The 25,078-nt window shown below is 46.8% G+C and overlaps 1 protein-coding gene across 3 annotated transcripts; it reads left to right on the top strand.

Moving 5' to 3' along the window:
• The first annotated feature begins 1,837 nt into the window (after positions 1–1,837).
• On the top strand, positions 1,838–24,569 carry CSNK2A1 (casein kinase 2 alpha 1). 3 transcript variants are annotated; one of them, XM_053958424.1, is made up of 14 exons: positions 1,838–1,928; positions 13,680–13,873; positions 14,959–15,070; positions 15,962–16,063; positions 16,445–16,495; positions 17,166–17,225; positions 17,859–17,942; positions 18,341–18,451; positions 19,251–19,352; positions 20,255–20,355; positions 21,066–21,214; positions 22,491–22,577; positions 23,228–23,380; positions 24,229–24,569. In XM_053958424.1, exons 2-13 carry the CDS (start codon positions 13,773–13,775, stop codon positions 23,341–23,343), a joined length of 1,176 nt encoding a protein of 391 aa, XP_053814399.1. In that variant the 5' UTR covers positions 1,838–1,928; positions 13,680–13,772; the 3' UTR covers positions 23,344–23,380; positions 24,229–24,569. The 3 variants fall into 3 exon arrangements, with proteins under 3 accessions (XP_053814399.1, XP_053814397.1, XP_053814398.1); XM_053958422.1 differs by having other exon boundaries at positions 23,228–24,569; XM_053958423.1 differs by lacking the exon at positions 1,838–1,928 and adding an exon at positions 10,996–11,340 and having other exon boundaries at positions 23,228–24,569.
• Positions 24,570–25,078: the final 509 nt, after the last annotated feature.

Here is a 25,078-nt window from a genome sequence, read left to right as displayed (position 1 = left end):
CACCAGCAGCCACACGCCCCCAGGGCTGCCCCTGCCCGCCCCGGCCCCAATGGGGTGAGCAGGGCAGGGATACCCCAGGGAGCTGGTTTGGGGGGGGGGGCAGGGCTGGACCCCACCCTGCAGGATCTGAACTGGGCTCTTGGGAGGGCTCCATCCCCGCCGTGCCCTGGGAAGGCGCTTCCCCCGCTTGGTGACCCAGGGCGGTGTGGGGTGGGGGGCTGGCAGGAGGGCTGGGGCAGGTGGGGCAGAGGTGACCAGCGGGCAGCAGCGGCACGGGAAGGCCTTCGGCACCGTGCCTCGCGCCGGGAGCCCATTTCCCCGCAACAGGGGCCGTTATCAGCGGCAAATCCTCAGAGTGCTCCCAGGGGGGACCTCCAGCCCTTCCCCTCCACCTACCCCACCGCTCTCCCGCTCCGGCCCACGTCAATGCCGCCGCGAAGGTGTCGGAACAATCGCCTGACAAAGAGCTATTTTTAGGGGCCGGGGCTTGGAGCGAGGATACGGCCCGGCCGCTGACAATGGGGGGAAGGGGGCCGGGCTTCCCCCGTGACCACTCGGCAGCAGAAGGACCTGTAAGATTTCCTCGATGACCCAGGCCCGTACAATACAAGGAAAGCGCGAGAGGGAGATACCCCCGCCAGGACGAGCTGCTCCTTTACCTAATGGGAGTGACCCGGGGTGAGGGGCTGCGAGCTTTGGGCCAGCGGCCTCCCCTGGGGGAGACTCCCACACCGGGAGGGAAGCGGGGTGAAGCCTGGCCGTGCTCAGCTTTCCATGAGGTCGAGGTTGGGGGGGGGGGGGGGGGGCAGGCTGGCTCCCTTCTGAAGGGCATGGGGAGATGTGGGGGTGGTCAAAGGGGTGCAGACATAGCTCAGCACGGCCCCCTCCCCTCCAGGCTGGCTCACAGCTCGAGCCAGAGCTTGGACGTGGTGGGAGGACAGTACCAGAGCTGCGTGGCCCCAGCTAGCCCTGGTCCGAGTGTGCCGTTAGCCCAGGCTCCTGCTCGCCCTCAGGCTGAACCTGGATGCCTTTTCTCCCACCTCGAGGTCTCCCCCAGCTCAGCCTGCGCCAGATAGTTCGGTGGACCATTCGCTCTGGCCAGTCCTTTGGGGAAAAAAGGGATGTCCTGGGCTGCACGGCAAGAAATTGGGCTAAAAAGGTGAAAGGCAGCGAGAGAAGGTCACGGGGCGCTGGTCTAGGTCAAGTCTTGGCCTGGTTGCTGGCCCGGCTGCTGGCTCAGTAGAGGGATAAACCCCTTCCATGAACAGCGCCCGAGACCCCACACACCGGGCGGGACCCCACCGCTGTACGGCGGCCCCGGGGTCTGGGAGGGCCGGGGCCGGGCCGGTGGAAGGGCCGGGAAAGGGCCGACAGAAGGGCCAGAGAAGGGCTGAAGAACGGCGGGGACAGGGCTGTGGAAGGGCCAGGACAGGACCGTGCAAGGGCGTGGGAAAGACCGGGGGAAGGACCGCTAGCGGGGCCGAGGGCAGCGCCGGTACCGGAGCACCGCCGGTACCGGGACACCTCCGCAGGCCACAGTCGCCCCCTGGCGGCGGGTCCTGCACACAGCCCCACAGAGGGGCTGGGCCCAAGCGGCCATAGCTCACGGTCCGGCTCCCGCCGGCGCTGCAGAAACCGACACGGACCCCGCCACCTTCCCGCCGTTCACGGGGACACACCTGGAACCCACACGGGAACAAACCCGCGTCCTTCGCACACGGCCGCCACCATCACGGACTACAACTCCCATAGCCTCCCGCGGCGAGCTCCACCCTTCCCTGCGCACGCCCCCGCGGCGCCGTGGCGGGGCCCGCGCGGTTTCCGTTTCCGGCGCGCCTCGCTCTGGTCCCTGCGGCGGCGGCCGAGCCTTGTGCCTCCGCCATATTGTCTGTGTGCGGCGGCGGCGGCGGCGGTAGCGGCCGCGCCAGGTACCGGCGGCTCCGGCGCCCAAGCGGGGCCCCGCGGCGGTGGCGGGCGGAGCGGGCGGCGGGGGGGAGGCGCCGCTACGCCTTCCGAGCTCCTCCACCCCCCCCGCCGCGGGCGCGGTGTGGGCCGGGGGGCCGCGGCTGCCCCTCAGGAGAGTGGGGCCGCGGCGGCGCTGAGGGGGATCGGGCAGAGCGGGCGGATCCGGTGCGGCGGAAAGGGCACGGCCCGCCGCCTCCTGCCCTCGGAGGGGCTTCGAGTCCCCGGGGGGAGCGGGCAGGGGCTGTGGAGGGGCCGCCCCGCTGCCCCCAGCCCGGTGCGAGGCCGCCCTCGGCCGCGCAGGAAGGGCAGAGCCCCGCGGAACGGGAGCCGTCCCCTCCCCCAGCTCTCCCAGCTCGCACGTTCGGGCCGTGTAGGTGTTATTTACCTAAATTGCTCGATCTTGCCTCTTCCCCGCCCTGCCCGGAGAAGCGGGGAGATGCGGAGGGGCATGGAAGGGCCTGTTAGTGCTCGCTCCCACCCCCGGCTGCGCAGGGACTCCGTTCTGGGCTTTTCTGGGTGGAGGGGAAGGTCGTTCTCACGGCTTTCCATACCAGTCTGTGGAAGCAGTGGTGGTCAGTCTTGCCTCCGCTGTAATTTAGTTAATTGTGCCTTGGGACCGAGAGCAGTGTGTGTGTTGGTAAAATGTGGTTTGTAAGAGAGGGGTCAGATAAGATTATGGAACCCCATGTGTGTCAGATCACTTAATTCTTTCTTAGTGAGGGCTTTGGGTAAAACCAATAAAGTTTGGATTGTGAATATTCAAGCAAAGTGGAGGGGCAGGCACTGATCTGTGGTCTCTGGTGATCGGTTGCAGGACCTGGGGGAATGACATGGAGCTGTCTGCAGGTGGTTTAGGTTGGATATTAGGAAAAGGTTTTTCACCCAGAGGGTGGATGGAGACTGAAACAAGCTCCCCAGGGCCGTGGTAACAGCCCCGAGCCTGACAGAGTTCAAGGAGCATTTGGACAAGGTGGGATTGCTGGGGTGTCCTGTGCAGGGCCAGGAGTTGGACTTGATGTTCTTTGTGGGTCACTTCCAGCCCTGGTACCCCTGAGAGGTGTCTCTCATGATTTGGATTTGTGTTGCTCAAACCTGACCCCGGGCTGGGGCCCTGGGGAGCTGCTCTTGCACTGACCCTGGTGCCAGGCTGTGAAACTGGGCACGTGTCCCTGGAGAGAGTTGTGCCATGTGCTCACCTGGCTCCTCATGGAAGCTCAATCCTGGGTGCACTCCACAAATGGGCCAGAAGAGCCCCTGCCAGAGGGAACTGGGCACAGTGGCAGCTGTTCAGAGGAAAGCAAGTGGACACCCAGCATTTCTGCTTGGGGCTGGGAGTGATTTCTTTGTTCTTTGAACACACTCTCTTTTCTGAAACAGAATTGCTCAAATTACTCAGAGCTGGGGCTTGTGCCATCCTGCCAGCCAACCTGGGTGTTGGATGTGAATCCAGCGTGGATTCCGGGTGCATCAGCTGGGACAGAGGAGTCGCTCATGCTGTGGTTGCTGATTTGGTGTGATGTAGAAAAGGGCAAAGTTTCTGCTAGGAGAGGAGAGAGTGAGCTTGGGAAGACTCAAGGCAAGATTTTGGGAAAGTGTGATGCTTTATCAGTTCCTTAATTAGTCCTAAAACTAGGATTAGGGTTGTTCCAGTTGCTACAGCACAGGGTCTGTGGAGACACACACCGTGTCTGTAACTGGAAGATGAAAATTGGGATTGGGATGTCTGATCCCAGGTACAGGGCAGGCAGTGCTCTGCACTCAGGAGATCTGCCTGTGCCTTGTGGCTGGAATCCCTGTTCTCTTTGGATGACTCCAGACAGGGAAGGTGAATTGTAATTGTAAAGGTCCAGACCTTTCCCTGAGCATGAAGAATGTCCATCTTTGGTGGTGGGCAGTGATCCTTTCCTTTCATCTTGCCAGTGAGGAGAAGTTTCTATTATTTCACCTTTCTCTAGTGATTTATCTCAATACCTGGTAACGTAATTTCTGTTGTTAGTGAAATTTGCTGTCTTCTTCTTCCCAGTGTGTGTGGTGGTTGAGTTGGGTGTACATGTCCTGCACTCAGAGCAGAGAGCTTGGCCAGTCAGCTGCTGCCTGTGGGGAGTTGAAACAGGGTTAAGGAAGGGAACATAGTCTTGGAACGTAGTCTTCTGCAGCAAAAACTCATGCAAAGAAAAAAGAAGCAAAAACTCGTGCAGCTGAAGATCTGGGTGAGGGGATGAGGCACAGAGCAGGGGCAGTTGTGGTGAGAGGTAGATGTTGGAGGAGAAATCAGACACTTCCAAGGGGGAGGGTCAGAACAGGTTTTCTTGGTTTGGCAGGGCTCATGGGTTCATAGATGGAAGGAAAGTGAGGCTTGTTGGATGTTGGGAATATGGCTCTTTGGAAAAGTGATGTTAAAACTGGCAGTAGGTTCTAGCAAATGTGGAGGAAATTGGATCATGGAGTGTTGCATGACATTAAGGTTGTTGAGGTTTGCGCAGGGGCAGTTAATGGTACTTGTTTGCTTGAAAAAAGCTGGTGAGATGAGAGAAAGAAGATGCAAACCCGGGATTGGGAATTGACTTGGTAAATACCATTTCCTGAAGGTGAGACATGGAAAGACTTAATGTTTGGTATTTGGGGCATTTTCAGGTAATGCAGATTAGGTTCATCAGCATGGAATGTGTTGGAAGTAGGAATCTCAGGGTATATAGGATGTTGAAAGGTGGTTATAGATTTGTGGCATTGTAGAGAAAGAAACTTTCTGCTCTGATGAAAGGGACACATACCCAACTTTTCCCAATTTTATTAAATGGTGGGTGTCCTTACACTTCCATTTCAGTTCTTCTCCATTTTCTCCTTACAGAACTAATTTTCTCTTTGTCTTTCCTCATGTCCTCTGAGAAATAAGGGAAAGGAAGACAGGAGAAGCAAATGGGTGACATTGTGGTGGTGTGATTAATTTCGTGTCACATTTCTGAAGAGGCAGGGATTTATTTCTGGGTTACCAGACCTGTCACCTCCACTGTTCCTCCATTATGGAATTGCTTACATTAAGATATCTGTTTTAGAACTCTGTGCATGAGATTGTTACCACCTTAGATCTTATTGTCCCATAAGGGTCTTGATAGAAAAGAAAAAAACAAGAAGATTTTAAGATCAGGCGTTACTGCCTTGACTTAGTCTGGATACAAGCATTTGTTGCAAGACAGCTCTTGGATAATTTTTATAAACTTGGATATCTCCTTCCAGGGGCTTCCAAGAGCTGACTTCCCTGGAATTTACAGAATGTAATTGGAGACAGGGAGTTCTCCTTTGAACCTGAAAAAACTGCTTGGAAGAGGAGGCTGCAGCTTTTTGAGCTGGTGTTAGTGCTGCTGCTGAATGTAAAATGTTTTTTCAAGCTGGTTTTTGGCCCCTTTTTCCATCAAGGTGCCAAACTTATATATTGGTAGGAAAGATTGATGAGAAGTGGGATTGTTGATGTGGTCATGGGATCAGTGGTTCATGGATATTTTCTGGTTAGGAGTCCAGTAGAGAAGCAGCAACATGAGCCTGGCCCAAGTCTCATCTGCTCCTGTTTTCACACCATTCTGGACAAATGGGTTTATTACCCATTTCAAACTGCTGCTTTGAGAGGCTGAAGAGCAGAAGGGAAGCTTGGAGTTCTTTGAGGACTTGGTACCACCACAGACTCCCATTTGGAAGGTTACAACTTCAATAATTTTAATTTTCCATGGAGTTGAGTTCTGAGATTTAGGTTATGTCCTCCTTACTGAGTTCTATTTTTTAATTAATATTACCATTTACAGGTAGGTGGTTTCTAAAGCAGGCTATCCAGTTCCTGCCTATGTAATGGCTGCATCATATTATGGCAGTTTACTTCATGTGAGTGGTGAATAAATTGTGTGCTAGATGGAAAACAATTTTGAGTCAATGCAAGAGTTTGGCTGCAGGTTTCCCATTGGATAGTCTGAAGTGTTAACAGCAGACCCAGAAAATTGAAGTTACTCACTCTGTTTTTGCAGAAAAGTAGGCTCTGCCCTTGCACCTTCTGGAACAACCAAAGGCTAAATTAGTCCTCTTTTAATTAAGCCAAGTTCAGGGAGAATCCAGCATGCTAATACAGAATTACATGCCAGAACTTGCTTTCCCTGGGTGGGAAAGGCCTTCCTGTGGTGGGAAGAAGTGGCCCCAAATCCTCTTGTGTGTCCAGGGAGCCAAAAAGGTGGCTCTCCCTGTTGTTACCAAAGCCTTTGGAGAAGGCATTTTCTCAGAGCATATTTGCACATGTGCATGTGAGTTGTCAGAAAGTCTTTATTTTTAGTGTTCAGAAAATGGATGAGCGTGGACGCGCACAACAAATTAATTTCCAGTCTAGAAAAGCAAGAGCTCCTGCAGTGTTCCTTCTCTTGCAGCCTTTTTCACAGGTTTCTCTATCTGTTGCCAGTGTGCTGTTGAATTCCAGCCTTTCTTCCATGCTTGGTTGTACTCCAGAAGGAAAAAGAGGGCTTTTTGCTCACTCTGCAACATCTAGATTAATTTCAACTGAGCTTACAAATTAAGTTGCAAGTTTTGGCACAATGGCTTTACTGGGGGATTGTAAGGTGCGAAGGAGAGTGCTGATTGCTGGAGTTTAATAGCTGGGGTTTTTTTCCATTTGATTCTTGGAATGGTGGTAGTTAGTTTCATCTTGTGTTAATAATGATAAATTTTTAGAGAATTATGTCAGAGCTTCACTTGCTGGCAGGGGTTTGCACCGGGTGCCTCTTGGTGAGCCTGCTCGATGCTGGCTGAGTGTTGGAGGTGGTTTGTGGTGCATTGCCTGCTCCATGGAACAGCTGATCACAGGGATTTCCTGAAGAAATGGTTACAGGCAGTGTCCTCTGGCTTATCCTTTCACTCTGGTAATTGTTCTTGCCTCTAGGAGTTGCATGATCAGATCAATTAAAACTCTGTAACTTTTACAGATGGTTGGTACAGTTCAGTTTTCTGAGTCCTGCCTAAATCCTTCTCTGTACATTAACCATAGGAGTCAAATCAACTGAATGATTGTCCTGGCAGTACTCTGTGCCTACTAATTAATGAAGAAAACAACTGTGTCACTTAGCTGCAATTAGGGAGGTAGAACTTTCCAGAGGATGCTGCCAGTGGAACCTGATGTCAGCCCATAGTGCTGCTGAAACATTCCCCTTTGTGAGCCTCCAGGAAGAGGTCCCTGGTGTTGCTGGGGTCTCAGAAACTGTAGTTTTGGTAACTGGTATACAATCCAAAGCTCCAGCAGTAGGAGATTTGGTTTTGTTAGTGCTCTTGAAAGAAAAATGAACTGCTTCCTGTTGAAGTATTGCTTTGGCTTTAGGGCAGACCTGGAGGGATATTCCTCCAAAGAAAATCCCCCCACCTTTCCTGCACTCCCTGCTCAGCCTGAACTGTCAGTTTGGGGAAGAGGTGCAAGCAGAAGAGTTTTGTCGTTGGTTTCTGTTTGGTGTGTGTGTACAGAAAAGGTAGTTTGGCAGTGCCTGGTTATATTGCAGCCATTTTTATTGGGTGGTGTCAGGAGTCCTTGGCAGTGGCAGGGAGGATGTCCGCTCGGTTTATGGGTGCTGGGAGCCGTGTTAGGAGAAGCTGCAGGCATGGGAAAGAGGCAGAGCCTGCGCTCGGCTGCTGGGGCTTGGGTGTCTTGCTGATGTTGCTGCCCTCTGCAGCTACATGGCCTCATCCAAGGTCAACTTTGGGGTCTTTGTGTTTTGGGGTCTTTCCCTTTGCTCCATGTGCTGTTGACTAACTTAGCTCTGAAAATAATAGCGTTCATGATCTTGGGAAATTGTCCATTCTGCATAGAGTCCCTTAGAGATGGAGTGAGCAGCATTCCTGTCACTGCTGCTGGAGGTGATCCCAGTGTCCTGCCCAGGTCCATGTGCTGTTGCCAGCACTGATATTTGGCAAAAGACAGATGTCCAACCAGGCTGAGATGCTGGAGACCCATAGAGGGTTCATGTGAGCTCTGCTAAAATTCAGCTGTTAGAGATCTGAACAAAAAGGAAGACAAAGCATGACAGACCTTCTGCCAGGAGAGTGTGTGGCACCAGAGCCACTGCCAGGGCATCCTGGAGGGTGACAGACATGTTACACGCTGCTTTCCGAGTTGGGAAAGTGGGACAGTGAAGTTTTCCTCAAGACTCTGAAGAGTATAATAAACCATGGAGTTACAGTAAAACCATTCCTGTGGCTTCCATATAGATTGTGATCCTCATTACAGAGGGTGACTTCTTCATTGGCAGGAATCATGAGGAATTCAGAGAGGAATCAGTGGAGCTGATATAGGAAGAGCCAATCTAAATTTAGGAAGTTTCTAGTGCAGAATTACTCCAAGATGTTTCTTCCAATATAACTAAACCTATCAACTGCTTTCCCTACAGACTGGTCATGTCTTGTTTTGAATTAATCACAACAGTTCATGTTTCTTTTTTAAGGGAATGTTGAGGTCATTACATTATAATTTGTTATTTCTCTACAGTTGGATACAACCAGCTATTTAAAAGAAATCTGGAAAATAATTTTGGTGGAAAATGCAGTTAAATGCTGTTCCAAAACAATACCCAGAGAAAAGTTTGATTTCAAACCTTAGCTTTTTTTTTTAAACTCAGATTTTAAAATCTACTTTTCTGTCGATGTTGTCCCTTTAGTAGGGAAATGATCTTCAGGAAAGGATATAAAATGTCAATTTTGTTAATCCAGGCTTGTTTCTATTTTAGCTGTAAAATCATAGAAAAATATAGGTTGCAAGGGACTTCAGGAGGTCATTTGTTCCGTACTTGTATTGCTGAAATTTCAGCATCATAAGAACACACAAAACAGGTTTCTTTTGTGAGATAGAGCATATTTTTAATGAAGTTTATTACTATTATTTCTTTTAAAAGTAAGCTGGGTGTTGATTGAAGTTGACTGTCAGCAGGCAGTACTGTAATATTTAGGCATGTCTTGATTTTTTAAATTTCATTGTTTCTCCAGTTTTAGATATTCTCCAAACTCTGAAGGAGCAAGTGCACTTCCCTGGGAACATTACAGGGCTATGTGAAGGAAATCATCAACAATTTTATCTGATAATTGTAATTCTTGCTCACCCTACCAAATCACATTTTACACTCATGATTTTAGAGGCTGGGTTTAAGCTTTCTGCTATGAAAGGTAACATCTTGCTTGCAGTTGTAGATAAAAGAAGGGGAATAACCTTTCAATTCCAGACTCCACACTGTAATTCTGCTCTTCTGCACTGACAGAGCTTTTCTTCTCTCACAACAAACCCGCTGCTGTCTCAGCCTGTTTACAGTCTTAGGCTGGCACAATCGCCACTGTAATGAGCTTACGTGGGGAAAGTAGAAGTGAGAGGAAAGTCTCTAGACCTGTTTGGCCGATCTGTCCACTTTGCTTTCTCCTCGAGAGGAAGGTGAGCTTGTCTGGAATTCATAAAGCTACGGAAATGTTTTCTTGGCTCTTTGAGTTCAGCTTGCTGCAGTTCAGGGCCTGTTTTACTCCTTTGGGACAGCTCACTGAAGCAGAGTTCAGGTGGGTCATCGGGAATAACCAGGTTTATGTGGTGTTGTTCAAGGTATTCCGGGTTCACTCCACTCTCTCTGGATGAACTTGGATCTTCCTGGCAGTATAATGTTCACACTGAGGGCAAGGCATGCTGTTAACAGCAATCCACAGGGAAGCCAGTGTCAAGCGGTGTTTGTGTTCTTGGGTACATTATTTATATGCCAAACCTTATCCACAAAGGTCATCACTTGGATAGCACTTGTGAGTTCCTTGGGACTCCAGTCTTCTGAGAAGCTCTTGGCTTTCAGCTCACTGGGAGCCTGTATAAGTGCTGCATCATACTGGGACAACTTCATAGGTTTTAAGTTCTGAATGAGTAACTGCTTGAGAGAGGTTCCATGCCAAGAACATCTCCATTTAAAAGGAGAAAAAAATCATTCCGGTATCTCAGTTATTCTGGACTAAAAAAAAAAAAAAAAAAGAGGCAAATTTTATTAGAGGCGAAGTAGGTGTGTTTCTCAGAAACTAATCTGCATGGATTTCTTAGCTGTGTTTTGTTGCTACTTGCTCTGAGTGCATGCATCTGGAAGGACAGAGGGTGTAGGAAATTCCTGTACTAATTGGAGTAGGTGCTGGAAGTATGGATCCTTCACAAAATATCAAATTCTCTATGGGGGCATAGTTGCCCTTAGAATTAGAGTGCATTGTAAGGATGATAACATCCCTTTTTAAAAATGAGGGGGTTTGTAACTGGTTTAGATTAAAATGTTTTAAAAAACAGAGTCAAAGAGAACACTGAGCATCTTTTTATTATTTTATTGAACTTTAGGCACAAAATGTCTAAGCTTGCCAAGCTGTTTAGACAACAGGCTACTGTTAGAAGAATTCAAACTTTTAAGAACTGATCTTTTTTAATGAGTAGGCCTTCCAATTAAAAAATTCCTATATGGTGGCAGCACAATTATTTGTCTCTGGGCTGGGGCTCTGGGTACTCCCCTGGAGTCTGTCAGCAGGACAGGAGCTGTGTTTGGCTCTGTTCTTGTCTGGGATGAGCAGGGTTCCTCTTGATAAGGCTGCTGTGTAAGAAATCAGCTAATTATCAGTTTGTTAATACTCTAACGGCATTTTTCAGGACAGGCCTGTGTGGGAGAAGCCAACAGTGAAATTTTGGCGTGGTGTTCCTTTGCTGTAGCTGTCATGTGAGCCCTTTTGGGTGATACCTGTCCAAGGGGTGTCACCACAGGGGTTGATTGAGAAGCCCTGCTCTGTGTCCTTGCACAGGCAGGCCTTGGCAGTGAACAGCGTGTCAGACTGTGGTTGGGAGCTTTGTCTTCCTCTCTTTGTGACCTCTGGTACATTGCCTAAAAGCTCGTGTTTGTTTCCTAGTTAAACACTTCTCTACCAGAGAAGTTAAAATTTTAATGTTGTTTCTGGAGATGCTCAAGGCTACACTGGACCCTGATCTCACCACATCTACTTGGATTAGATGATGTCGAGCAGACTCTCCCAATGTAAATTATTCTATGATTCTGTCGTCATTGCAGGAATTAATAAATGACAACATTCTGTTTGGATTCTGCAGAAACAGAACTAATCTTTTATAACAAGCTCAGGGCACTTTTCTAGGTGCAATTGCTGCTCCTACTGTAGATTTTTCTGCTTTAAAAACTGCAGGCTCAACTGATGCTTGCATGTCAACACCTGTCCCCATTATCTGTCCTTATTTGTGTCATTCCCTTCTGCCAAAGAGCTTGGATCCACTGCAAAATAATCCCCTTCCAGGGGCACTGAAGGCAAAAATCTATACAAATTCCTTGGCAGTTTTGAGCAGAGAGCGAGCAGCTTTTAGGCAGGGTAAGTTTGTGTATGTCTGTAACTCTGTTTGCTTTAAAATTTAGTTATCTGTGCAGATTCTCTCCCCTTCCTGTGTAAAGAATAGTAGACAACAATACCTACCCTCGTAAATAGACATTGTGTGCCATTCTTAGAAGCTGCAGTTGATGATTTCCTGAAAAAGCCCTTCTCTGAGCAGCCTGTTACAATGTGCTGCTTGAGCTAGGCTAGAGCTACGTGACAAAAAATAGCCACTGTGAAATTTGATCTATCTTTAGATAATGTGATTGATTTTTTTTTTTTTTTTTTTTTTTTTTTTTGTGCTGAAAATGATCTTGCTAAGCTGGGTGAGGGGAGCAGTCACGTGTGCTTTATTTATACTGGATTGTGCTTAAAAATTAAAATTGCTAAGTCATCTGAGACATGTATAAGTTCAGTTAATTCCTTCACAAGGAGTATTGGGCAGAGGAAATGGGCCAGTGCTTCTCCTGCCAGAAGCACAGGGAGTGAGAAGAAGCACAAACACAATGATTGAACTTTGAAATCTAATAATTTTCACTGTACTAAACTGTTCTAGTAAACTTGCATGCTCTAGTAATGCCTGGGGACATCTAATTTCTAAGTGTCTGAGTCATGCCACATAAATGCTTTGAGGTCGTAGATGATTGCTGCCTCATCTTCTGAAATTGTATTTTGTGAAAGAACTAGCATTTTATCCAGGAACAGACTTATTATATTTTGAGGAATGCTTCATATTCTTCCATTAGCTGGGCACACAGCTGAAGTGCCCCATCCTGCTTTTATTGGTCTAAGGCCTCAGTCACCCTTCCATAGCGGATTTTGGGATAATGCTGTGTCCCCTGTTTGCCCTTTGGTGGACTGGATTACTGCAACCCTGTCTACCTGAAGCTGCCACCAAAACCATTTGTGTGTCAGTAAGTCAAAAAATATCCCAGTGCTGAGCTCTGTCCCACCTAAGGAGGCTTTGTCCATGTCAGAGAGCCCTTGCGTGCACTTCTGCCTCTGGAAGCAGGACCAGCTGCTGGTCAGGTTGTGTGACACGGTGAAGGACATCAGACCTGTGTCCCCCAGGTCCTCTGCCATCTTCACAGCCAGTGGGTCTTGCTGGGTCCTCACAGGAGTGCTGCAGACCTCAAATAAACAGCATGACTTTGCCTGTAGAGCAGGATTTGCTTCTAGAGTTTTCTTCTGTTGTGACATATCCTAGTAGCTTAAGCGAACTGCTCTGAGCAGATTTCTAGGTCTTTCCCATTAATGTGTGATTAATGGGGCTGTTACTTCCTTCTGCAGTCTGGCAGTTGCCCATTTTCTGTGAAGGGTTAAGATTGGCATAGCAAATAAGTATATTCGTTTAGATAACAGTGTTGCCCACTGTTTGAGCACATACTCAGGGCTGTAAGGCCCTGCCGCGTGCTGCTGCCCACCAAACAATGCTCCTCCCTGCTCCAATACATCTCCCTTTCTTGTAAGTTATTTTGAAAGCTGACAAGGGGATTCTTGTATTTAAGCATCTAAAAGGGTGTTATTTTCCCCTTGTGAAAGATTTGAGACATGTAAAGGCACCATATTTATGTTGGGTAGGACAATATTGATACAAAACTGTAGTGAGTTACTGCTGTCCCGAATATTCAGATCTGGATGATAAAGTATTCAGACATACAGGATAAAGATACAGTGTTTGTCTCTGACATACAGTAACTTTCTTTTCAGTGCTTTTGACCAGTCTCAATACAGATAAAACTTATCAGAAGCTTTGCAAAAATTGTATTGGAAGGAGGGAAGGATTGAAGGTACTTTGGGCAAGCAGAATGCAAAGGAATATTTTCAGACCCTTGCAGCAGTGCATTTCTTTCATGTTTGATAAAAGCATCGTAATCCAATACAGATGCTGCTGTCTTTTGGACAGTCAGATTTAATATTTTGGCTGTAGGAAGTTGTGACTAAAGCTGGTTTCCATCCCAGCAGAATTGATTTTGTTACATTGGATGGCCCAAGACTTGTGATGGGGGTGAGATTGCAGCCTGTGGCTGTTGCTTTCAGTCTGGAGTCAAAAGGAGGGGATCTGTCTGCAGATACAGAGCACAAGGCATTCTTTCCTTTTGGAAAGTTACCTCTACAAGCAGCAGCTGGAAACAAGATGCTGAAAATTACCATGTCAGGGGGTTGGTTTGCTAGGGGCCAGTCCTGTGTGAGGGAGAGCAGACAAATGGCTTTCAAGAAATTCCAGGTTTGTGGCTGGGCAAGCTCCAGCCTCTCCTTTGCAGCAGCTTTTAATGATTAACTTAAATACTTTTGAAGTACCTTGAGAATTTAACCTCTGGTTTCTGTTCTGTCTGCAGGTGGAGGAATCTGAGGCCTTTCTCCTCTGTCAGCACTGCAGACCAGGTCGCCTCTGATTTCACATCTCACTTCCGCCTGCCAAGCTGTCTGATATGTCGGGACCCGTGCCGAGCAGGGCCAGAGTTTACACGGATGTGAACACACACAGACCCCGGGAGTACTGGGACTATGAGTCTCACGTTGTTGAGTGGGGGTAAGTCTGGGCTGCTTCTGGATGTGCCTGCACCAGGATCAGTTCCTGTGGATCCTGCATAGTGCTACTTGGGGAGTTCAGGCAACTGTGCTGTGTGAGGCTTTTTCACGCTTCTTGGCAGATGGCAAGGGAAAGGATCACAACTTCTCTTCAGAAAAATGTTTCTTATCAAACTTTTAAATTCCCAGTTGTGGAAGAACGTTTATAGCAGCTTCCTTAAAAGTTTGAAGAAGTTTTGCCAGGTAGTCGAGAAACATCCCCTTTCAAGAACGTTTATAGCAGCTTCCTTAAAAGTTTGAAGAAGTTTTGCCAGGTAGTCGAGAAACATCCCCTTTCAGAGGGAAGAAAATCTATTTCTGAAACAATCCAAACAGTCCTGAGTGCAGGACTGAAAAGAAATGAAAATACTTTCAAACTGAAGTTGCTGCTGACTTGGATAAGTGAAGAAACTCCACAGACTTAAGTAGGTACATGCTATTTTATGACTTGTTGCTCAGCTCTCTGCAAGTGTCTGGAAGAGACATGGCTGCTTCTCTTTGAAGGAAGGAGGTGTCTAAATTGAGCTCATGACTAAAGTGTCCCAGAATCAGACAGCAGTGGTGGCAGCTTCATAGCTCTGCGTTCCTGCTGGGACATGGAGGGCCCAGACAGAGTTCTGCCCTCAGCTGTGCAGTTCCCAGTTTCTGGAATGTACACAGTCATCTGAGCATAAGTGCTGCTTTGTGCCCAGACTGTTTTTAAACAGCCTTGCACTTAGATTTTTCCTCGTACTGGCTTTTTTGAATTTTACCAGCATTATACAAGGAAAAATGGAGCTTCCAAATACATAGAGAAGGGATAGTTCAAGTTTGCTAATGCTGAAATACATAGTTGGGCTTTCAATCCATACTTTTGGCTTTAATCTCTTGGGCAAATAGAAACTCCCTGTTTCTCTCCTAGTTCTTAAATCATCCAGTTCAGGAGATGGAAGGTACTGTTTAATCCCTTTTGTCTGTGAAGTGAGGCAGTGGTTGAGTGTTAAGGAGCAGTTTATAAACTGATGGAAATGACGAGCCCTTTGGAACTCTAACCTTTTCTCTCCACAGAAATCAAGATGACTACCAGCTAGTTCGAAAATTAGGCCGAGGCAAATACAGTGAAGTATTTGAAGCCATCAACATTACAAATAATGAAAAAGTAGTTGTTAAAATTCTCAAGGTGAGCTGGGGATTGGGCGAAAGATAAAATCTGTCTTGAGGTGATCAGGAGGCCAGAAAGGGCTTTTTGATGTTCTAAAACTGAAATCCTTAAAGCCTGGCTTTGGAGCGTCACTCAGTGAAACAGGCCATTATTTTGAGCCTCCTGATATAAGCCCTGCACTTAAGTCAGATCTCTGCCTGTAAGGAATTAGTCTCTGTCTTAAAGAAGCCCTAATGTTCCACACCTTTTTACTTGGAGCTAAGCAACATTTCAGCAGCTGGCTACAAAATTCTCAGCTTCTCTAAATGCCGGTGTCCTGGCAGGCTGTCATGGCCTTGGCCTTCATTTAGTGACCCTCCAATAGCCCGTGGACTTCTCATAGTTAAACATTTGCCACATGCCAGGTAAGAAGTCTTGGAGTATCACAGAACTGTTTGGGTTGGAAAAGCACTCAATGATCATCAAATCCAGCCAACACCCCAGCATTTATGTCCTCAGGTACCACATCTACGTATTTTAAATCTATTCAACGATGATGTCCTCACCACTGGAGCAGCCTGTTCCAGGGATTGACAACCTTTTCTGTGAAGAAATTTTTTTCTGGCATTACTTGAGACCATTTCCTCTTGACCTATCAGATTATGTTCAGAGAGCTTTTTAAAAAAATGCCATCTTCCTTCCTCTCCTTCACTTGGAATTATTGTCTGTAGCTGTCAGGGTTGTGTGGTTAGAAAGGAGACAGCAGATATTTGAGCCCTTAGTGGTGTGATGCATACTCAGGTGAAATTGCAAAGGTTTCAATGTATTTGGCTGATCTGCAGTCACCTGGGTGTTGTCATCTGGGTGTTGAGCATTTAGCCTCACTTTACTGCAGGGCTTCATCTTACACTTTGGGTTTTTATTCTTCAGCCTGTTAAAAAGAAGAAAATCAAGCGTGAAATCAAGATCTTAGAGAACTTGAGAGGCGGTCCCAATATAATCACCCTTGCAGATATAGTAAAAGATCCTGTGGTGAGTAAGGGAGAAACTCAAGGGGTGCACTGGGGTTATGGGTGAAGTTGCTCTGTTTGATTTCAGCTCTGACCTGGCTTTTTGTTTGCCCCTGCTCTTAAATCCTACTTTTGAATTGACTGATCAGATCAGCTCTTAATCTGATAAACTTCTTTTAGAGGGCCCTTCCCCCACAGGTCCCTCCAACCCCTCACTCTGTGAGGAAGAGATACCAGTGAGCTCCTGGAGGCTGTGGGCTGAGGCTCTGCTCTCTCTGTCTGAGGGGAATCATAAATATGTCCAAGGCAGAGGGATTTATGCAGTTTTAGTAGAAAAAAAAGATGCAATTCATTATCCTAAGTGGAAACATAACATGGCTGAATGCTTTTTTTTCTGTTTCAGTCTCGAACACCCGCTCTGGTTTTTGAACATGTAAACAACACAGACTTTAAGGTACAGTGTGGGATGTGACTTCTTTTTTTGTGTTTGAAAACCACTTGTACTGTCTTTCTGGGGAAGGGAAAGTACATAGGACAGGCATTTCCTTCCAGCATATGAAATGCTTTTAAAGTTAAATGCAGTTGGGACAGAAGTTTGTAATTAGCCCATCAGTACCATTTTGCCACAAAAGTTACAAGATGAGAATGCAGATTCCAAGAGTTATTTAACCTTGGGAGCAAATTAATCTGTTATCTTGTGGCCCATCAGTGCCTGTCTTTTTGAGGCATTTGGCTTTCATGTATACAACTTTAAATGTGGACAGCTGTTTCTGTGGCCTTCCATGCTCCTGGAATGGGGATTTAAATGTTTCTTTGTCCCTTCATACTGACCTGCCTCAGAAGAAGAAAGGCTGTGCAATGCTATCCATCATGCTTGTGCTGGGTGGGTACAACCAGAGGTAGATAGTGACAGGAACCAGGATGTGCTGTCTGAGCAGAGCTGGAAGTAAACTATGAATGGGATTTGCAAAGAGAGAGGAACAGACTGATCAGAGTCAGGTGTGGGATCAGAATAACTTGAGAAACTTGGACTAAACCTTCAAATGGGTTTGGAGAATGCCAGCAGCCCAGAGCAGGGTTTTTTTGGATGTTGAACACTGACATTATGTGTTTGTGTCCCACAGCAATTATACCAGACATTAACAGATTATGATATTCGATTCTACATGTATGAGATTTTGAAGGTAAGTTGGTGTTCTGCTGTTTTGTTGGTTTGTTTCTATTATTTGCTCTCAGCTAATCCTGTAGAGATGGTTCTCATATTACTGATGATAGTGACATCATATCACCAAGGGAAGGAAACAGTCAGTCCATGGAAGAATTGGGCAGAAAAATATCAAGTCACTGTCTATTTTTCAGCATTTTGGTACATTGAGATACCTTAAAATCCTAAATCAGGAGTACATGTAGCCTCTGAAAAAAGAAAACTGTGAGCTGTTACTGGCTGGGTTTGTGCTCAGGCATAATGTGAGTCAAATGTCTTCATCCATTCTTCTGAACTAAGTAATTTCTCCTTAGGAGTCTGGAGAAAGGGGGCTTGTGTGATCATTAGTGCCTAGTAACTATGCTCTTAGAGACTCTGAAATTCCAATTTTTATGAGGAAGCACACAAAGTAAAGTCAAGACATTTTTGTTGCTGGTACCTCCTTTTGAGAGAGGGCTCTAGCAGCATTTTCTGTGATCTGTGAGTCTAGTCCAGGATCTAACATTGAACAGTCCTGTCATCTATTTAGTCTTGATATGTGTGGAAATACTTTTGAATATGGTTAATTTGACACATTCTTGTGATTCCAGCATCTGTTTCCTTTCACCTGCAGGCTCTAGATTACTGCCATAGCATGGGAATCATGCACAGAGATGTCAAACCTCACAATGTCATGATTGACCATGAGCACAGAAAGGTAGTGTGGGGTTGCTGGGGGCCAGGGAGGGGTCCTGCTTTTCTCTTGGCAAACTGGGATCCCTTTTGGGTACTCCTGTGTAGAGGTACTGGCAGACCTCTTTGAGGGGGACTCTGCTCTCATGGTGTGGACAAATGTAAAATGAGAATATTGTGCTGCTTTTTGAGGCTTTACTTGGTCACATGTAACCCACAGGCAGGGTTGTAAGGAGAGGTATTTTATTTAGACTGCTTGGTGATATGGGTTTGGGGAGAATATGTAACCAGACACTCTGATCAAAATAATTGAAAATGGAAGACTTATAAATTAACTTCATACTAAGTTCACCAGTGTCATTCAGCCAATGGTAAGCTGGAGCATCCCTTGAGCCTTTTTTCTTTGTTTTCTACCATTTTTAGCTTAGACTAATAGACTGGGGTTTGGCTGAATTCTATCACCCTGGCCAAGAGTACAATGTCAGAGTGGCTTCCAGATATTTCAAAGGACCTGAACTTCTTGTAGATTATCAGGTAAGAATTACCAGGACTTCTTACTGACTTTGATATGGAAAGTCAGTACCATTTCAAGGTAATAAACCCAAAATTCAGATGTCTAGAGAGTTGAAGCTAAAGACAGTCTGTTCCAAAATGTATGGCATAAAGCCACTGAATGAAAGAAAAAAAATAGTAGTCTCAGGACCTGAGGAAGGGCTGCAGAACTATCATTATGGATCTTGGAATACAAATGTTAAATATTTTTTAGCAAGGCTGTGTTTGCAGTAAGGTACAGGAATGAAACAAAGCCCCTGTGGGAACAGCAAGTACTGCATGAACTTCTAAATTAAGCTTTAAAAGCATCCCCTTATCTGATGGCAGTTTGCATTATGGAAATCACAGTGTTCCTAGTGACTTTCAGACCATGCTGGTTCTGGAAAAAGGCACATCCTCACCTGCCCATGGACCCTGGGGAGTCCACACCTTTTGTTGTTTGTTGCAAGTCTTCCTTTCCCAACACATTTCTCAGTGGTTTATAACATTGGAGTCTGCAGTGAAAATAGAAGAAAGCTCTGATCTTTAATATCCTGGCAGACAGGGATGGAATTAGGATACCTGCTGTCCTGCTAATTGCTGTATCCCTGTTTGAGTAACTGGAGCACTGAGCTGATCAGTGGTTTAGGGGTGAAGATACATGAAGATAGTTCAGTTTGTTTCCAGCATGACATGGCTGTGTTCATATCACCTTGCTGGGGAGGGGGGGAACCCTGTTAGTTTTGGAGGTCTGTTCTGCTTAATTCATTAGAAATTGAATTGTCCTTCTGGTTTTGTACAGATGTATGATTACAGTCTGGATATGTGGAGCTTGGGTTGCATGTTGGCTAGTATGATATTCCGAAAGGAGCCATTTTTCCATGGCCATGACAACTATGATCAGGTGAGAGCTGGTCATGTACAATGTCTGTTCTCTTAGCATCATGAAGGTTTCCTGCTTAGGCTTCTATCGAGTCATCCAGAGAATTTTTAAGCCTTTCTCTAATGGCTTCTTAGCTCAGTTTGAAGCCACGGTCCTTTTCTCAAGTGTGCAAGATTATGTAACCAATTAAATAGAAATGGATTTATAGAGCTTTGTACTTAGGAGCTCCTCAGTAGGTGTCTGGGAAAAGCTGTAGAAATAGTTATATTAAGGCTGGTGTGTTCTAGTACATAGTTTGACTATTCCTGAGGTTATGTTATGTGGAAAGCCCCTGTAACTACTCACTCTCTCCCCACTCTGTATAGAAACTGTGAATTTGGTACAGGTTTATACAGATTCTGAAATCTCTGATGTGTTGCCTTTAGGCCAAATATTTTTATTTTTAAACCTTTATCACATGCTCAGCATGTGACTGCCATGCAGATATTCTGGAACAGGGACCTTCTATTCTCAAGCCTTTTTTCTGGAGCTCTCTGGGGTGGTGCTTCACCTTTCACATGCAAGATCCAGAGTTTCTGCTTTTTTGACCAGTTATTCTTGCCTTCCCTTCTGTTGGTTTTGAATATTTTCATGCTACTAAGGAAGGTAGTGTTGCAAGGTCTCAGGTTTTAGAGATTTTAGGGTCTGTGGCTCCCTCCTGGCTGCCTTGGGGTACTGAGCTCCAGCTGTGAGTGGAGGCATGTTCCTGATGCCTGGGACTGTGTGGCTGGGGAAGCCAGAGCCACAGGCTGACCCTGTGGCTTCTGATTCATACTGCTGGGATCAGGTTCCAGCTCCCATGGGAATGTGCTGCTCTATCTTCATGCAGGCTCTGGTATTGTCATACCTTCACAGCAATGACTTGTTTTTGTGTTTGTTCCCAGCTGGTGAGGATAGCCAAGGTTCTGGGGACAGAAGATCTGTATGACTACATTGACAAATACAACATTGAGCTGGATCCACGTTTCAATGACATTTTGGGCAGGTGAGCCAAGGTCTGGAGTCTCTTTGGTAGACCCAGACAGTTACAGCTTTGTCAACAGACCTTGAAATGAACAAAAATTTGTGGGAGAAATCAGAGCCAGGATTCTGGAGAATTGACACTTTGTGCCTTTGGTCCCTTTTGCCAGTGCTTCCCGTAGTCCTTTATATGGAAATGGACCTGAGGAAAGATTTTTAAATGTCATTCAGGCAATAAAGGAACTACTGGAGCAGAAAGCATGAAGGGCATATGCTCTCTGCAGGCTGGAGGGAAAAAAACAAAATGGTGTTTCTCAGCATTAAAGTGCAAAAAGTCAGGTGCTGCTAAAGATGGAATTTATATGGTTTTTTTCCCCTCATAGTGGGACTAAAATTAAAGGAACTCATGTTGGGTGCATAAGAGATGACAGAACCTGCAATTTTAGGCCTGTAATCCATTCTGAGCATTAGTCCTGCTGCTGTCTGGGGTCATGGCAGGGCCGTGCAGGGACTGTGGTGGCCGAGGTGGCTGTGCTGGGGCTGTGACTGCTGTGCCACCGCGTGGAGACACAGTGACACTGCTTCACGTTCTGGAATGTCTGAGTCCCGCGGCTGCTGCACAGTGCAATGGCCTCCTTCGGGGCTGGGCATCTGTCACAGTTCTTGCTCCTTAAGAAAGTGAGTTTTGGCATCACTGTCCCCTGCCTGGCCTGATTTGGGTCTGTTTTCCTGTAGACACTCCCGTAAGCGATGGGAGCGCTTTGTCCACAGTGAGAACCAACATCTGGTGAGTCCAGAAGCTCTGGATTTCTTAGACAAGCTGCTGCGATATGATCACCAGTCACGACTCACAGCAAGAGAAGCCATGGAACACCCCTACTTCTGTAAGTATCAGCTGCTGTCCTGAGAGTTCTGCCTCTGGGAAATCCCTGTTCCCATGGCTTGTGCAGATGGGAACTGAGAATGGCAACAATGATAAGCCTGGTCTGCAAATAATTGTGCAGGAGCTGAGGCTGCTGGTCTCTGTGTGCCACCTCCACCAGCCAAGGAATCAGTGTTGGGTGCCTGTGTTGGGCCCATGAATCAGCAAGTAATAGCAAAGAAAGTCACCTAAATTACATGATTTGGGGTTGCTTTCTGCAGGTGTGCATGGATTCCTCTGTTTGGATAAGCCCAGAGAACTCTGGTTTGTTGATAAACAGACAGTTTTATTCCTTCTGTTGCTAAATTGCTTAGCTACTGCTATATTCAGGTCTTGATTTTGCAAGCAAAAATGTTACTTTCACTAGTAAATGCTTTTAAATAGTTGCTTTTTTTCACAGATATTGATATCTAGGGGTTTGAAGCAGCTGCAACAATGCATAATGTTAATATTTGCTCAGGTGGTTTGGTTTGGGAGTTTTTTTAGCTGCTGCTGAAGGGACCCCTGTAATTAACAGACTGTTGATCTGTGTTACGCCTGTTGGGAAAATCCCAGGGAAATGTTTTGCAAGCATGAGCATTAGAGAAGCCAATAGCTTGGAATGTGAGAGCTGGACAAACAGTTCATTAACTTGTGTCCACAAAAAGATACATGTAGTGCTGAGCTCAGCAACGTTGGGAATTCCCTTGTCTGACACAGGTGGTCTTGGAGCCAGGAAGAGGTTGTCCCTGTTCAGGTCAGAGCCTTATTTACATGCAGCTGAAAATAAAGAGTTAGGAAGTTGTGATCATCTCATGGAAGACAGGTTGTAGTGACACACCTGACAGCTCACAGAGATGTAAGATGTGTGTAGAGACATGACACATGATTGTAATCAGTGATAATCTTTCTGCTTGCTACATCCATATTCTGGGTTTGGCTTTCTGCAATTACACAGTTGCTTAGCACAGAAAGATCAACTTTGCCATAATATCCTTTGTCTTTTCCTGTCAGACAGTCCTGCTGATCCCCAAATGACATAATTTAGCTGATTTTCCCTGATACCACATGACCTTGGTACCTTCTTGAGTGCTTCCCACTGGCATTGGTGGAAATGTCTGTATTTCAGTAGATGGTGGTTGATGTTATTTGACACAAGCAGAGTGCCAGGACTGGCTGAGCACAGAGGCCACAGGCAACCTGTGTGCCTCAGCAGCTCTCTGGCAACACAGCACTTACTGGTAGTGTGCTCTTCCTAGACCCCATTGTGAAAGACCAGGCTCGGATGGGCTCGTCCAACATGCCGGGTGGCAGCACTCCTGTCAGCAGTGCGAGCATGATGTCAGGTCAGTTCTGTCAACTCGCCTCGGTGCTTGGTGTGCTAAAGCATTTGGATGTGTTGGGTGGGTGGGAGGACCCAGCAGGGAGAGTTCAGCAGGCAGGGCAGTGTTGGGTCATCTCCCAGGATTGGGGACAAGGGCAAGGAGAGCTGCAAAGTGGGTGGGAGAGTCTGATAAGTAAGGCCTTGGGCAGCCTGACCTGTTTTTCTGGTTTCATTTTAAGAAGTTATTTGCAGTTGATTTTCTAGCAGCAGCTTGAAGGACAGTCCACTGGCACAGGCTGCCCAGAGAAGCTGTGGCTGTCAGGAATTGTTTAAGGGCCAGGTTGAAGGGGGTTTGGGGCAACCTGGTCTAGTGGAAGGTGTCCCTGCCCATGGCAGAGGACTCAGAACAAGGGGAGCTTTAAGGTTACCTTTTCAACCCAAACCATTCTGTGATCCTGCCACATCTCTGCCCATCAGTGACACTCAGGGGTGTGAAAATGTGTGCCCTTCCCAGAGCTGCAGAGAACAGTGACAGATACTTTATCTCTTTAATTATTTTGGCAGCTCTGAAAACATAACTGACCCACAAAGCTCCCACTTGACTTCAGAAGCTGTCCTGGATAGCAGTGTGCTGTTTTTGCTCTAATTCCTGCTTACCTGTGTTTCTTCCAGGGATTTCTTCAGTGCCAACACCTTCACCCCTTGGACCTCTAGCAGGCTCACCTGTCATCTCTGCCACCACCACCCTGGGGATGCCGGTTCCAGCTGCTGCGGGCGCCCAGCAGTAGTGACGGGCTCTGTCTCCTGCTGCCTGAGCTGAGTCAGGTGGGGAAGAGGTTTCCCCCTCCACCTCTCCTCAGGACGCAGCTCGTGCCTGGCAGGGGAAGGGAGGGGATGAACGCTTTGGAGACACCGTGTCTGAACTGTTGCTTGTGGATTTATAGTAGTTCAGTCATTATATACAAAATTATTATAGGCTGATTTTTCTTTTTTTACTTGAACTTTTCGTAACTCAGGGGATTCCCTGAAAATACCTACAGATGGAATACTTCTTGGACAGTTTTTCTTCCCCCCCCCCCCACCCCTCCCCCCCCCGAAAAAAACAAACAAACAAACAAAACAACTCTTCATGTAATAACAAAGATGAATCAACAGCATTTCCAAGCTCTTGCATCCTGCTGGAAATCTCTTCTCTTCATGTTCCCACCATTATTCCTCCACAAGCCTTGGGGGATTGTGCTGTTCTCCAGAGACTACCAAACCAAGTCTTCATGAGGCAGGGGAGGGGATTCTTAAAGTACCACTCACTTAAACCCCATGTCCTGCATATGTCCCAGCCAGGGTACACTGAGGAGACAATTCCAGTAGGGAGAGGTGGGATAAGCTTAAAAGGAGTAAGTGCAGATAGTGTCCAAAACTCTAATTGGATTGGATAATGTCTCCTTAGGAGTCAACCAGAATGCTAACTCACCCCTTGCATGTAATTTTAGTCTTAAAAATGAAGTTACTGATCCAGTTGGAGTCCTTGGCACCTCCTGAGACAGGTGCTCCTGTAGAGTAAGCCCTGCTCTGATCAGCCCCTTTCTTGTGGAGGGTTCTTCCAGCCATTGCTTGGCTTGGATCTCTGAAATTAATTTGTTATTGGGTATATTGTTTTTAAATTGTTTCTATAGGTTTCGAGCTGGTGGCTACTTAAAGCTGGAAAAATCAGACTGCGCCAAGTCCGATCCCACATCTTCACCCACCATCCCCTCCCTCACGTGCCATGTGGTGAGAATACCAGTTACCTCACAGTCTTGTAAATATGCACTGAGAGGAAGGAGCCAGGAGACGTTAACTTAAACTGAAATGGTAGATCAGTAATTGTGGACAAATATTACCATTGACAACGGAAAAGCACCCTTGTTACAGCCCTGCTACCCCTTGCTGTGTATATATACTTTGTCCTTCATATGTGAAAGATCCAGTGTTGGAATTCTTTGGTGTAAATAAACATTTGGTTTTATTTATCGAGGTTAGATTTAAGTTCCCTGTGTAGAGGCCTCCCTGGGGTGGTCATACACTGACACAGGAGTGGTGACAGCCACATGTGCCCTGGGCAGGCCATGTCCCTGTCACACCCGTGGGGAGCAGTGCAGAGAAGCCTTACACAGATGTCACAAAGCCAAAGTATCTCCTGGGAGAAGGATCTTTCGCCATAACAAAAAACCCTCCTCTTCTGTCTCAGCCATGGTGGTGGGGAATTGAGATGATGAACCAATTATTAGTTGTTTGCCTGTTGCAACTCAGTGGATTTCTGTGACTTGTTTTCAGTCACCTAATGCTAGGCTGGCTCAGCTGGTGTGGCTGCAGGCACAATGGCACCTGTCCCAAAGCCATTGCAGCAGTTGTTCCCACGGACATTGAGTGATCTTCGCCTTCCTCAGTGGGTGCTGACGCCTTGGCCTGCAGCTCCTGCTTGTCCCAGGCACCCATCCCTCGTCTGCTCTGTGGAGAGGATGGACATGTGCTTCCACGTTGCTT

The sequence above is a fragment of the Vidua chalybeata genome, chromosome 17 (assembly GCF_026979565.1).
Source record: "Vidua chalybeata isolate OUT-0048 chromosome 17, bVidCha1 merged haplotype, whole genome shotgun sequence".
NCBI classification, from domain to species: Eukaryota; Metazoa; Chordata; class Aves; order Passeriformes; family Viduidae; genus Vidua; species Vidua chalybeata.
This window is presented reverse-complemented; position numbering and strand designations above follow the sequence as displayed.